This window comes from Camelus dromedarius, chromosome 30 (genome assembly GCF_036321535.1).
Source record: "Camelus dromedarius isolate mCamDro1 chromosome 30, mCamDro1.pat, whole genome shotgun sequence".
Classification (NCBI taxonomy): Eukaryota; Metazoa; Chordata; class Mammalia; order Artiodactyla; family Camelidae; genus Camelus; species Camelus dromedarius.
In genome coordinates, this window is record NC_087465.1 from 15,021,107 (window position 1) to 15,034,261 (window position 13,155).

General features: G+C 35.5%; 1 protein-coding gene across 1 annotated transcript in view; it reads left to right on the top strand.

Annotated features, from left to right (window-relative positions):
* The window catches only part of PI15 (peptidase inhibitor 15), a 29,261-nt gene extending 23,305 nt beyond the window's left edge, over positions 1-5,956 (top strand). The window contains exon 5 of the mRNA XM_010979413.3: positions 1,337-5,956. Within this exon, the coding sequence (XP_010977715.1) occupies positions 1,337-1,472 (136 nt within the window). The 3' untranslated portion in view covers positions 1,473-5,956. The remainder of the gene's footprint in view (positions 1-1,336) is intronic.
* The last annotated feature ends 7,199 nt before the right edge of the window (positions 5,957-13,155 follow it).

Consider the following 13,155-nt stretch of genomic DNA (forward strand, 5'->3'; position numbering starts at 1 on the left):
TATTCTCTTACTGGATTTTCCATATCTCATTTTATGAAGATGGAGAGTCTAAAATATTTTTCAACTTTGGAGATATTTTGAACACTTAAAATCTATTTTTTGTGCTTACATATTTTGAACATTTAAAAATCTATTTTTGGGGGGCTTAGGACAACTTCTTGCTCCATTCGAAATCCATTTTTAGCCTCCTAAAATTTTATATATACATATAATATGTGTATTACATATGTATATATTTATATAGACAGATATATATCTGTATCTATTTTACTGTCTTTATAAAATGAGCATGAGTTAAGGAAAAGTGAGGTGAAGTGCACATGGCCCACATGCTCTAGGAGGCTGCTATAGGAAAGAGGCAGCTATGGTAAGTGGATGGAGTGTCAAACCCGGTGTCAGATGACTCATTAATGTCACCATGCATTGTGGTGCCTCACTTCTTATCTGTAAGTTAACATAATTTTAACTTACTCAGAAGACTAGGAATAGACTTAACCGTATGACCCAGGAATCCCACTCCTGGGTATATATCCAGAAGGAACCCTACTTCAAAAAGACACCTGCACCCCAATGTTCATAGCAGCACTATTTACAATAGCCAAGATATGGAAACAGCCTAAATGTCCATTGACAGATGACTGGATAAAGAAGATGTGGTATATTTATACAATGGAATACTATTCAGCCATAAGAAATGACAACATAACAGCATTTTCAGCAACATGGATGTCTCTGGAGAATGTCATTCTAAGTGAAGTAAGCCAGAAAGAGAAAGAAAAATACCATATGAGATTGCTCATATGTAGAATCTAAAAAAAAAAAAAGAACATAAATACAAAACAGAAACAGACTCAGACACAGAATACAAACGTGGTTGTCGGGGGAGGGGGATGGGAAGGAACAGGTTGGGAGTTCGAAATTTGTAGATACTGACAGGCAGATGTAGAATAGATAAGTAAGATTATACTATATATAGCACAGGAAAATATATACAAGATCTGGTGGTAGCTCACAGCGAAAAAGAATGTGACAATGAATACATGGATGTTCATGTGTAACTGAAAAATTGTGCTCTACATTGGAAATTGACACAACACTGTAAACTGACTATAACTCAATAAAAATAATATAAAAAGAAAGGCAATATTTTAAAAGTAAGACACATAGTGTAAGTTACTGTAGAAATAAGAAATGGATATAACTTTCAGTGTTTGTCTAAAAAGACAAACTTCTCAAAAATATCATCACATGTCAACACGTGGTCATGTGCTAAAGGGCAACCAGATTTTCTTCATGGGCAAGTAGCACTAATGCTGTCTTCTTCTTTTTTTACCAGGGGCAACTGGATTGGAGAAGCACCATATAAAGTAGGGGTACCATGTTCTGCCTGCCCTCCAAGTTATGGGGGCTCTTGTACTGACAATCTTTGTTTCCCAGGAGTCACGTCAAACTACCTATACTGGTTTAAATAAGCTTATCTTTTCCTCCAGGAAATATAATGGTTTCTGGAAATCATAGGCATATATATATATTGAGTTTTGCACATATTATACATATTTTACGATAATCTTGTTTTCCTTTTATTATTCATTGTATAAATAAGTGTTTGTCTAGTGTGTTTACCCCTTTGTGGTAATCAAAACACCCATGTCTATTTTCTGACTTTTAAACCTAAATTAAAATATTGTGTATGTATTATTGACATAGTTGATGCATCCAATTCCAAAACTCGTTTTCCAAAGAAATTATGTTTCTAAGGAATAGAATATATATTTGGCCTGTAATGCACATGTGTGTGTATACACACACATAGATGACGTAATACATAGATAATACGATTCTGTAGCAAACTCAAGGGGAATTTTTTAAAAAATCCTCTTCTAAAATATATGTGAGGTGGTGGGACATCTTCAGCACCCATTTCTATAATAATCAAAAAGTGATCATTTGCAAAATAACAGTGATAACTGGGTATGATAATTTAATTAAGCAAATGCAGATTTCATTCTTGGGATATTTTATCTTATTTAGGTTCACCAAAGGATATGCTTGACTTACGTAAGGTTCAAATCATGCCTTTTGCTTAATCTCTTTTACTGAGTCAGTAATCATGGGCAAGGCACACTGCTTGTTATCTTCTGATAATGCGAAGGTAAGAAGATAGGATTCCTGCCTTCAAGAAGCTCATGAAAATATTCAGGAAATAATAACAGCCTAATTATTTTGCTGTAAAATTATTATTTTTTAACAAAGTTATTTTTCATGCAGCTTGGAGGAAGTGGGTGCAACAGTGTTCACATGTAGGTGGTGTAGGTGATAAGCCACACTGTGTAATACATGAGGCTTCTGATTAGCATGAATGTGTAGCGACAGTGCTTAGAATTCGAAGAGGCAGGGAAGGATTCATCACTGCCCAGGGATTACTGAGTAAGAGTAAATAGTTACGATTTTGGAAGGCAGAGAGCAAGACCTAAAACTGATGAGGCCCAAGAAAAGTGAGATTTAAGAGACACATATGAAAAGGCACAGAAATAGGGTTAATGAGCGTGCACACACACACACACACAAATGGAGTGCTTCAGAAGGGCATATCCTGAAGGTCTAATACACCTTGAGGCCAGTTAGCAGGAGGTGAGGGATGCTGGAAAGAAACCTTGGAGGTGCCAAGGACACCTCCAGCTGTCCATTGTTTCCCTGTCCTTTTTTGGTGAGAATCAATGTAATCATCCTGGCCTTGAGCATCAAGTTAAATATCTCATGTGCACACCACAGACAGCTAAGGTTTTGTTAAAGGGGTCCTCCTCAGATTATTTTCTAAGGACTAATTGCCAACCTTTATTCCCCTGTGTAAGGAGAAGAATAATTTTCAGTTCTCCATTAAGTTTGGTGGAAATCAAATCAAAATCACTATGAAAATTTCTCTCATGCAATTTTGGAAAAGCTTATTTCCAAATCAGGGAATCACTTTCTAGAGAGGAGAACTCAACATCTGGGTCAAGACACTTAACACATTACATTTCGTGTGTGTGTGTGTGTGTGTGTGTGTGTGTGTGTGTGTGTGTGTGTGTGATGCAGGTTATGTAATGCTTCAATAGAATTACAGAAATAAGTAAACATGGTTAGTTCCAGAGTACAAATAACAGAAGGAAGCTACTTGTTTAAAATTCTCTACACATTTGCGATTTCTTGGGGTAGCTGCATTGAAAGATGACAGTTAATTGAATCCAGCGGGGGAGACATGCACCATCTGGAGTTTAGGTTTACATGATGACAAACAATTGGCCTGATTCCTTTCACAAACTGAATCTGACCAAATGTTTTCAAATCATACTGCTTTGCTTTTGTGGGAACTTACATGGGCTTTATTAAAAATAAATATTTCTGGAGACTAAAATGGAGAACAGAAATGATTCTAAGAGTCAGGCCCCAATCCAATTGTTAGCTAACATATATCGGCAACTGGAGAGAAAGCTCATCAGCGAGATAATTCACTTGATTTTTCTAGAAAGTGTTTCCATCCTTGATTTTGCTAAACCAGTTCTAGAGAAGTAGAAAAAGCACTTTTAAACCAAAACAGGCTACGATCAGTTCCAGTTCTGTTGCTGGTTTACTTGTGTGGCTTGGTTTCTTAGTTCTCAAAAAGAATAATGCTATTTGCCACATATTTCACAGAGGTTCATGTGAACTTAAAATTACCAGGTTAACAGAAATTTATGAATATTAAAATTATCACTAATGTTGTGAAACTTTTATTTGAGATAAAATTAAGTCTTTCATGAGCTCCTCTTTGGCAGAAATTCTGTCTTATCTTTGTATTTATCCCAGCTTCTAATACAGTGGTGGTAATGTAATAAATGTTCATCTGTATGGATTTTTAGAATTAACTAAAAAGTCTAGAATTGCAAGAATTTAGAAGAATCCCACCTTTCCATGTTTTTTAAGACAAACATGTCTTAAATACAAAGCTTTGAATGCATCAACGATTAAGATAAATCATCAAACATATCACGTTAAGACTAGGGTCTACACACTCATAACTTGCACTCAATAGTCCTTTCCAAATCACAATGAGAACTGTAAGTTTATTTATAACGTAGCAACTCAGCTGAAAATATAACGGGTATATTTGTTATTCTGTCTGTACTTTTTAAAGTTAGTAATACAAAGTGGCCATGTGAAATGTTTCATTTTCCAGGCTAAGGCAAACGGAAGTTTGCTAGGATCAACACAGCATGTCACATCTTTTCACAGCATGAAACCGTGGTGCTAGGAGAGCTATTTCTCACTGTAACCCCCACAGTCAGAAAGGGTCCAGGTATAAGCTATTTCCTAAGAGCAGCTTAAATAGTCAGTACTGAGGTTTTCATTTCAAAAGGTTTCACTCAAGAGAAACAGTAACTGGCATATATATTCAGTGGCATTGATTCTCTTTATGGTAAGATTTTTCATATCATCCTTTATTCAGTAGAAGAGTTTTTTCTTAAATTCTGTCACAATATAGACTTTGAGGAGGGCTTCCATGTCATCAAAAGACTGGGAAAGTGATAATTTTAGCTGTTAAGCGGATGGATTTCTTTACAGAATTGTATTTGAGTTGTGTAGGCAGAGTCTTAATGTTCCTGGTTATGACAGATAAGCTTGCTTTTAAAATGTGTCAGAAACAGTTTTTATTATTATTATTATTTTAATTTTCTGTTCAGTAGTCTAAGCTGTGTCACTTCTGTGGTCCATCAGAGCACCCCTACGAGATTCAGCTGGCAGCGCTGTAATATGTATTTGAATCTTCATGGAGGCATTCATTTGAAAGCTCCATGCAACTTTAGTACGGAGTTGACCAAACACTAGGGAAAGTTCAACCAATACAATTCACTCAGAATTTCTTAATTGAAACAATGCATATTTTTCTCATTAATACATGCTTGTGTTAGATCAACGTATAACATCTACATAAACAAATCTAAAACATGTTTAGGCCAGTTTAAGTGTTTTGTATTCATATCCTGCTTATTAAATGAATGCATCAGCTAATCAGGTAATTTGAAGGTGTCCAGAAAAGTCATGCTTAAATTGTGGTCTGGGTTCTCCCTCTTGTGTAACAGCATTCCCTCTGTTCTGCAGTGTCATGGGACACAGATCTTGACACAGATAGGAGACTTTACCTATGAAAGTGTTTAGGGAGAGTAAAGTTATATTTCTATTAACGTCTAATATTATCTTTGTTTTTATATATATTTTTTGTATTGTCATTATATGTGTGAGGGAAGACATTTAAACACATGCAAAATGATTTTTAAAAATTATGTCATGGTCTAATTTTGACTTACGAGATGTCAGTGAGAAACTTAGACAGTTTAACAATTCACCAGTTAATGGTGCTGAAAATGCATAACAAACACCTTATACGTGCTACAATTTTGAAGTTTCTTTGCAATTAAAGTTTTTATTAAGTGTGAACTATCAATATCTATTCTGGTGCTAAATATGTGGTGCTAAATGAACTGTTAGTGTTTGTAGCTTAGGAACTCTCCTTTAGTCATTGTTAAAAAATGTTATGCATTCAATTCTTGATTTAAAAATATGAAGTCCTGTTAAATTAATCTTAACCAAAAATAGGCCAGTAAACTCTATTTTTTATATAATAATCCAAATTTATTTGGGTATTACAGAATGTAAACTTATTTCTTAGAAATTATCAATTTTTTAAAGGCATTTTTAGCTTGGCAATGTCAAATTCAAGTGTCACCTAAAGGTTAGAGAACACCCACATCAACCATGCTGCAGGCACCGGTGCCCTCTGGTGGTTATAAAAACAAATTAACAAATTCTTGATGGCTACTTGGCCTGCAACAAAGCTATTTCTGCCGTTCAATAAAAATTTAATTTGCACAATATTAGAATTCTTGGATACTCTTTAAATCTGACAACATTAAAAAAATTCATGACTCTATTGACATAATTTTCTAAGAGTGTAAGAAAGATAATATATCTTGACATCCACTTTCCTAAATAATAATTTTTTTATGATATTCCAGTTCTAAGGTGCTTATTAAAGTGTTCTTTTTTTGAACCAGGTATTAATGAAACATATTTTTAATTTTGTTTACATCATAAATACAATAAGAATTAAAATTAGCAAACAATTTTCTAAGTGTGTCTCACTTTCAGAAGTGGTATTTTATTTTTGTTTTAAAGTAATTAATTCCATATATTGGAGGATTATCTCTCCACTTTTACTTGTTGATCTATAATTTGATAATGCTCTTTGGTCATACAGTTGAGCTAATAACATTTTATTATTCCATTAAAAGTCTTTCTAGACTAAAAAACATACATAAAAACTTGGAATTATACCCCTGTAACTAATGAAGGCAATGTTTTTAGGTAAACTTACACTTGAGTTGTGCAGTTGACTAAGTGTGATAATCTGCTTTGACAAAGATATTTCTTAAGCTATGTTAACATAGCCAAATGAAATATGCTTTGAAGCAGTTTTCCAAATTATTATTTTCAAACTTACTTTAAAGCAATAGAAAGCTTTGTATGATCTCAATCATATACAAAACTCTAACATATAATACACATAAAATGGACCTGCTTATTCCCCAAATCTTCCTCAGTGCCTTGAAATTTCTTCTGAGAGCCCTAGGATTCCATCAAACCATTAGAAAAACTGCTCTAAATCATCTAGTTCTCCCCATTTTCTATAAAATAATCAGCTTATTAAAGACAAAAAAATTGAGACTCTAAACATATTTCAATGGTTATCTTATATACCCACTTCACTTGGCATGTGTTAGAAGCCTCTTAGTTTGATGGAGCATTAAATACGTACTGACTTTAACTGGTGCTTGGTTATATATTACAGTATGTTGTGTTTTGTTATTTGACAAACAATTTTAGTACCAAACTATTTTGAGAATTAGATAATTGTCATGTACCCATGAAAATAATGTGTTTAAAAATATCTAAATGTTTCAAATATGTACATAATCCTAAAATGTATTGTATCATTTTAGATTTTTTTTAAAAAAAAGGTTAATTTGATTTTTTATTCATTACCTAATACTGTGGCAGTAAAAGGTGCCTTTGTTGTGATATATTGTCATGAATGTGTACATACATAAAACCTGTGTAAACCTCTGTCTTTATAAAGCATAACAAGTGTAGCTTTTTGAGCTCTGCTATATTGTTTTTTATTTCAATAAAACATTATAAATAATTGTTCTGCTTTTAAGGTTTAATTAAAACAAGTAATCTAATTGTTTTCTTGTTTTCAAGTTTTACAATAGAATCAGAACTAGATGGCATGATAGTTTGATAAGAAATGAACTGTTCTAAGGCAGCAATGATTATATCTTTAATACATCACTGAAATACATCAAATCTTCGTTTTCCTTTTTTCCCTTTCTTTCTTCACTTATCTGCCTCCTTCCTTCCTTCTTCCATTCTTTTTCTATTTAATTCCAAAAACTATTTTCAAGTACCAGTATGAAAGACATTTCCATGGAAAAAGAGGAAAAGAACAGTATATCAAGATGTTCTGGCTGGGAAATTGCAGCCATTGAACATAATTATGTTTATGCTTCCTCATACTGAGGGCATGAAGAGGAACCATAGGCATTCCTGGGGGAGAGGCAGCATCTCCAGTTACTGGATGACCTAAGGCTAGGAGTTAACAGGGCGGCTCTGCCTTGCAGACGGTAACTCCTTGCTCTCTGGTGAGATGGTAGGTCTCCCAGGCCAGTTCACTGAGAAGCACTCAGACCTAGGACTTATTAAAATTTCTCCTTAGGGTATTTCATGCAAGACAAGAAAGCCTCTCCCCCTAGAACTCTGTAGCGCTCTCTCAGTTCCTCCCTCTCTTGCTCCTCTTCCCTTTTCATTTTGCTTCCTCCTCTTTTATGCCTCCAGTTTCTCATCCATATGTCTGGAAAGTTGCATTCATCTCTCAGGAGATGGGAATCCATTCATTGATATGTGTGTGTGTGTGTGTGTGTGTGTGTGTGCGTTGTGTGTGTGTTTTGCATATTCTAGCCCCTCAGACTAGACCTGATGGAAGCAAAATAAGTCTTGTGCCCTAAGTCTTGCACAGTGCTGATGGTGAAGAAATGTGGCTATGGTGGGTGTCTGATCCCATCCAGTCTTCCTCAACACTAAGAGCTGTGGCTGACCACCTCATGAGAACAAGCACACCCTGACAAGGCAAACATCAGCTTTCCCAGATCCAGCTGACTATGCTCTTGGAAGTGAAGCCTATTCCCACTGTCAGTGACTCTCATCCAGTTCCTTCTGAGACAGTAACCTTGGCATTGTGGTGCCAGGGGCACAGACTTCTTCCTGAGCTGTGCTTGCACTGTTGAGCCAACACTGCAGGAGTGACTGGCTCTGTCTTAGCAAACTGGAGAGGTGGCACCAGCCTAGCTGAATCTCTCTGGCCCCAGCTGTCTCTCTTGATGAAAAAGGAGTGAGGTCTTGGCATGTTACTTTTATTGATAGCCTATTGATTGAAGTCAATGTGCCCATTGCTCAAGGGGCACATGAGTTTTACTAAACCTGAATGCAGACAGGGATTTGTCCTCTGAGTTTCTACATAATAAATTGAATGATGTCCTTAATTATCATTTTTCTAACATTAAAAAGTCAATTGCAAAAAATTAAATGGTATGTGAAAAATTCTACAAGCCTTAGAATCTGCCATATTCTCCAAAAGGCAAAATGTTTCCATAACACTTAAACATAATAAAATATTTTTTAAAGATTTTAATTTAAATATGCATTTGCTTATTTAAATATTTTATTTATTTCTATTTCATAATGCACACAATATATTACTTCCTGGCATAATGTCTAGTACATATTAGCATGTGGTATATTTATATTGTATATAGTGAGGGTACAAGATTCAGAACTTTCTACAAATAAGGATTCACAACCAAAAAGTTTGGAGGCTGGCAGCTTCCAAGCATGTGTCTCTTTTTCCACTTCTGCTCTCTGATAGTCCACCACCACACAGCATCTAGATTGATCTTATTTTTTGTTTTGTTTTATTTTTGTTTGTTTTTTAAATTGAAGTATAGTCGATTTACAGTGTTGTGTTAAGTTTCTGGTGAACAGCATTGTGATTCAGTTATACGTGTGTGTGTGTATATATATTCCTTTTCATATTTTTTTTCACTATAGCCCATTACAAGGTATTGAATATAGTTCCCTGTGCTACACAGGACACTGCTGTTTATCTATTTTATGTATAGTAGTTAGTGTCTGGAAATCCCCAACTCCCAGTTTATCCCTCTCCACCCCACCTTTCCCCACTGATAACTGTATGTTTTCTATGTCTGTGAGTCTATCTCTGTTTTGTAAATAAGTTCATTTGTGTCTTTTTTTTTATTTTAAGATTCCACATATAAGTGATATGATATTTTTCTTTATCTTTCTGGCTTATTTCACTTAGTATGATGATCTCTAGGTCCATATATGTTGCTGCAAATGGCATTACTTTATTCTTTTTCATGGCCAAGTAGTATTCCATTATATCTATATCTATATCTATATCTCCCACAACTTCTTTATCCATTCATCTGTTATTGGACATTTAAGTTGCTTCCATGTCTTGGCTATTGTAAATAGTGCTGCTATGAACACTGGGGTGCATGTATCTCTTCAAACTAGAGTTTCCTCTGGATATATGCCCAGGAGTGGGATTGCTGAATTGTAGGGTAAGTCTATTTTCAGTTTTTTGTTGTTTTTTTTTAAGGAACCTCCATACTGTTTTCCATAATGGCTACACTAAACTACATCTGGATTGTCTTTTTGAAAGTAAAGCACATTTTATGACTTTTCTGCACAAAACCTTCCAATGACATTCTTGTGTGTTTAATAAAATCCAGTGCTTTAGCACTACTTATAACACTCTACTGGACTGACTTCTGCCTGATTCTCTGACATCCTTCTCTCCTACTCTCCCTGCAGCTCACTCTGCACCAACCACCTTTGCTTTCCTTTTGCCAAGGTCACCCCCACCCTGGACTTTTTCACTTGTTCTTCCCTCTGATTGAGTCCTAAGTACAGTAACATTTTAGCAAAGATAGGAAAGATTTGAGGGAGATAAGCATGTGGAATCTATACCTAGGCATATATCCTGTGGACCCCTGGGGAAGAAGTTTCCAGGCAGGAAAAAAGGGAGGGTAAAGGCCTGCTGCATCCACAGACTTGCAGCAGAGTAAGGAAACAAAACTGTTGAAATGAGGCCAGGGAGGTCACAGAAGCCCAGGTTGTATGGGGCAGACCACTGTCAGGGCTTTGGCTTTTACTCTGAATGAAATGGGAAGCCACTGAGATTCTGAGCAGAAAAGTGCCATGATCTGACACATTCAGAAGGGTCTCTCTGGCCACTATGTTCAAATAGGCTATAGAGCATCAGGGGGGCCACCTTCATTGAGCTCCTGTCCCATCAATCATCCTTCTTGTATCTTCACTCTTCTTCCAAGCCCAGCATAACACAACAAATAGTCACCGTCTTACCTCTTTCTAGCCCCTCACTACTCAGATTCATGACGTGCCATCTCTGTTGACTGATTTCAGATCCTGGCTACCCACTTATTCCTCGGTGCCTTTCAATTCATGTGTTCCACAAGAATTTATCAAGCACTTTCCACATGTCAGGTACTAAGCAAGATAAAAATCAGACCAAGCACCTGCCCACCAGAAGCTTACATTGCAGTGACAAAGAAGAAAGTAAAGAAACCAATAAATACATAATGAAAAGCCCAGTGGAGGTAACTGTTATGAAGAAAAAGGAACAGGGAAAGGAGAGAGGAGGAAGATGGCTTCAGATGATGGTGAAGTGTCTCACTGGGGGGTGAAATGTGGGCAAATATCTTCATGATGTTTGTTCTTCATCAGATGGATCTGCTTTGGGAAGATTTCTGTGATCCAGATACTGAAAATGGCTCTCATTTACTTTCTTCAGTCTTTCTGTTGCATCCAAGACAGTAATTCATTCCCTTTTTTAACACTCTTCTCCTCGGGCTCTGTACTCTCCTTGGTCCATATTATTTCTGGGATTTTGAGTGGTTCAACTGAGAAATAATGAGGTTCTTAACTATGGTTATAAAATTGGATTTATTACTAAATTACTCTTTCTGACGCTAACCCTGACATGTAACTCACCTGTTCATAAAACTTTCCTTTGCTTCTGGCCTCGTATAGAAATGCAAACAGCCTTTCCTCACATTTAACTTCCCCTACGCTAAGAAGGCTTATATTCATAGTTTTACCCTGCTAAGCTTCACACACCTCTTCTACAGATGATCAAAACTTTGTGATATCACTGGTACCCTAACCTACACTTCCCAACATCTGTCTGGTCTTAAGTGATTTACGTCATCTGGATGTGTATGTGTGTGTGTATGTGTGAGTCCTCCATAACACAAACCCTTCTCACATGGCTTTAATTTTATGCTTTGGAGATTTTTGTTTTTCCCTCACTAAAACCTTGTTCTCTCTCCTTTGAAAACCAGTAATACTGAATTATATCTCTACTTACTTCCTACCCTCCATTATTGCATATTTATAAACTTTCTGAAATGTTTTTTATTTTACTGCAAGGTCTGTGCTAGGGTCACCTTTATATTCACTAATGAAATAGTCAATGCTTTTATGCAAGACTGTGGTCAAGCTGCCACATTATTTCTGCTACAGTCACGTACCCGCAGGTACACGAGTGACCAACAGATGCCACTCTTGTAACTATCTGTAGAAGCATACTTCTGTTGAAAACTTACTAGAACTTAGAAGAATTATATCATAGGAACATCTAATGCTTCTTTTGCATTATTGATATTAAATATAGAAGCAATAGTCAATGCATGTTAACAAAATCTACGCAGAGACTATGTGAAGGATTTTATGCTTCCCAATCTTGGACAAAGTAATGCAATTCATCCTTCAGGTGGACAAGCAAGTGGGTGGTGATTTACTTGAAGATATTTCAGAATAAAGTTGAGGAGAAACACCAAGTAAGACTTTGAGTAATTAACACTGAATCATAAATATTAAAAAAGTGCTCAGTGCTATACTTTATGTTTAATTAAAAGTATTTTAAAAGCTGAATTGACTATAAGTAACTTCTACTTAATAAAAATTCAGAAACCAATTACAATGTAAGAGTTGATCCCCTTAAGTAAATTTAATGATTTTTGATAAAATATAACTTTATAATATAAATAATTCATTCTTAATCAACTCTAGTATTTAAGTAATGCTCAGGTCAATTTAAAGCACCAATTCAATTCTCTGGGTTTTTAATTTAAACAAGCAAAATACACAAACAAAAACTGATCTGATAAAAATATAATGCTACAATAAAATTATTTTATTAATGTATTACCATAACAAAATAATTTGTGTATGTTTCACATACATACACATTTGTAAATATTTAAAGAATAGTGTTCAGGTTATTTTTCATTCTGCTCATTTCACTACTGAAAAGAGGTGACAATGTAGTATGAAATTTGTGGTAATGCAATCTTCTGAGAGAGAGCACGTAGGGGAGACCTGAGGATTGTGAGTGGGTTTGAGCTCTTCAGAGGTTTTCTGAAGGAGATGGTAACCAAATTAAATCCCTTCCCCTTAATCCATAGTCATAACCCAACTTATACAACCATCTGATTTACTGAGATTTTTTTTTCCCAAAGTGATGTAAGACGTTTGCCAACAGATTTTAAAAGTTCTACAACCCCTATCATAACATAAAAAGAAAATCACACCAAAGCACATCGTAGTCAAAATGCTGAAGGTCAACGATAAGGAAAAGTCTTAAAAGTAATTGAAAATAAAGGCTCATCGTCATTAAGGGAACAAAAATAAAGCTGATGGATGACTTTTCAATAGAAATTCTGGGAGATGGACTGCAAGGGAATAATGTCCTCAAGGTATTAAAAGGAGAAATCCTCAAAACTTGAATTCAATACCTATAGAAACCAGCCTTCAAAAATGAGGAAGAAATAAAAATGCTTGCAGATTAAAAGAAAACAGGGTTGAGAGAACCGTTTCACAAATACCCGTATTGTGAGAAGTCCTATCAGGAGTTCTTTAGCTATAAGAAAGGGGATCCTAGCTGAAACAATGAAATTGCAGGAAGGAATGAAGAAC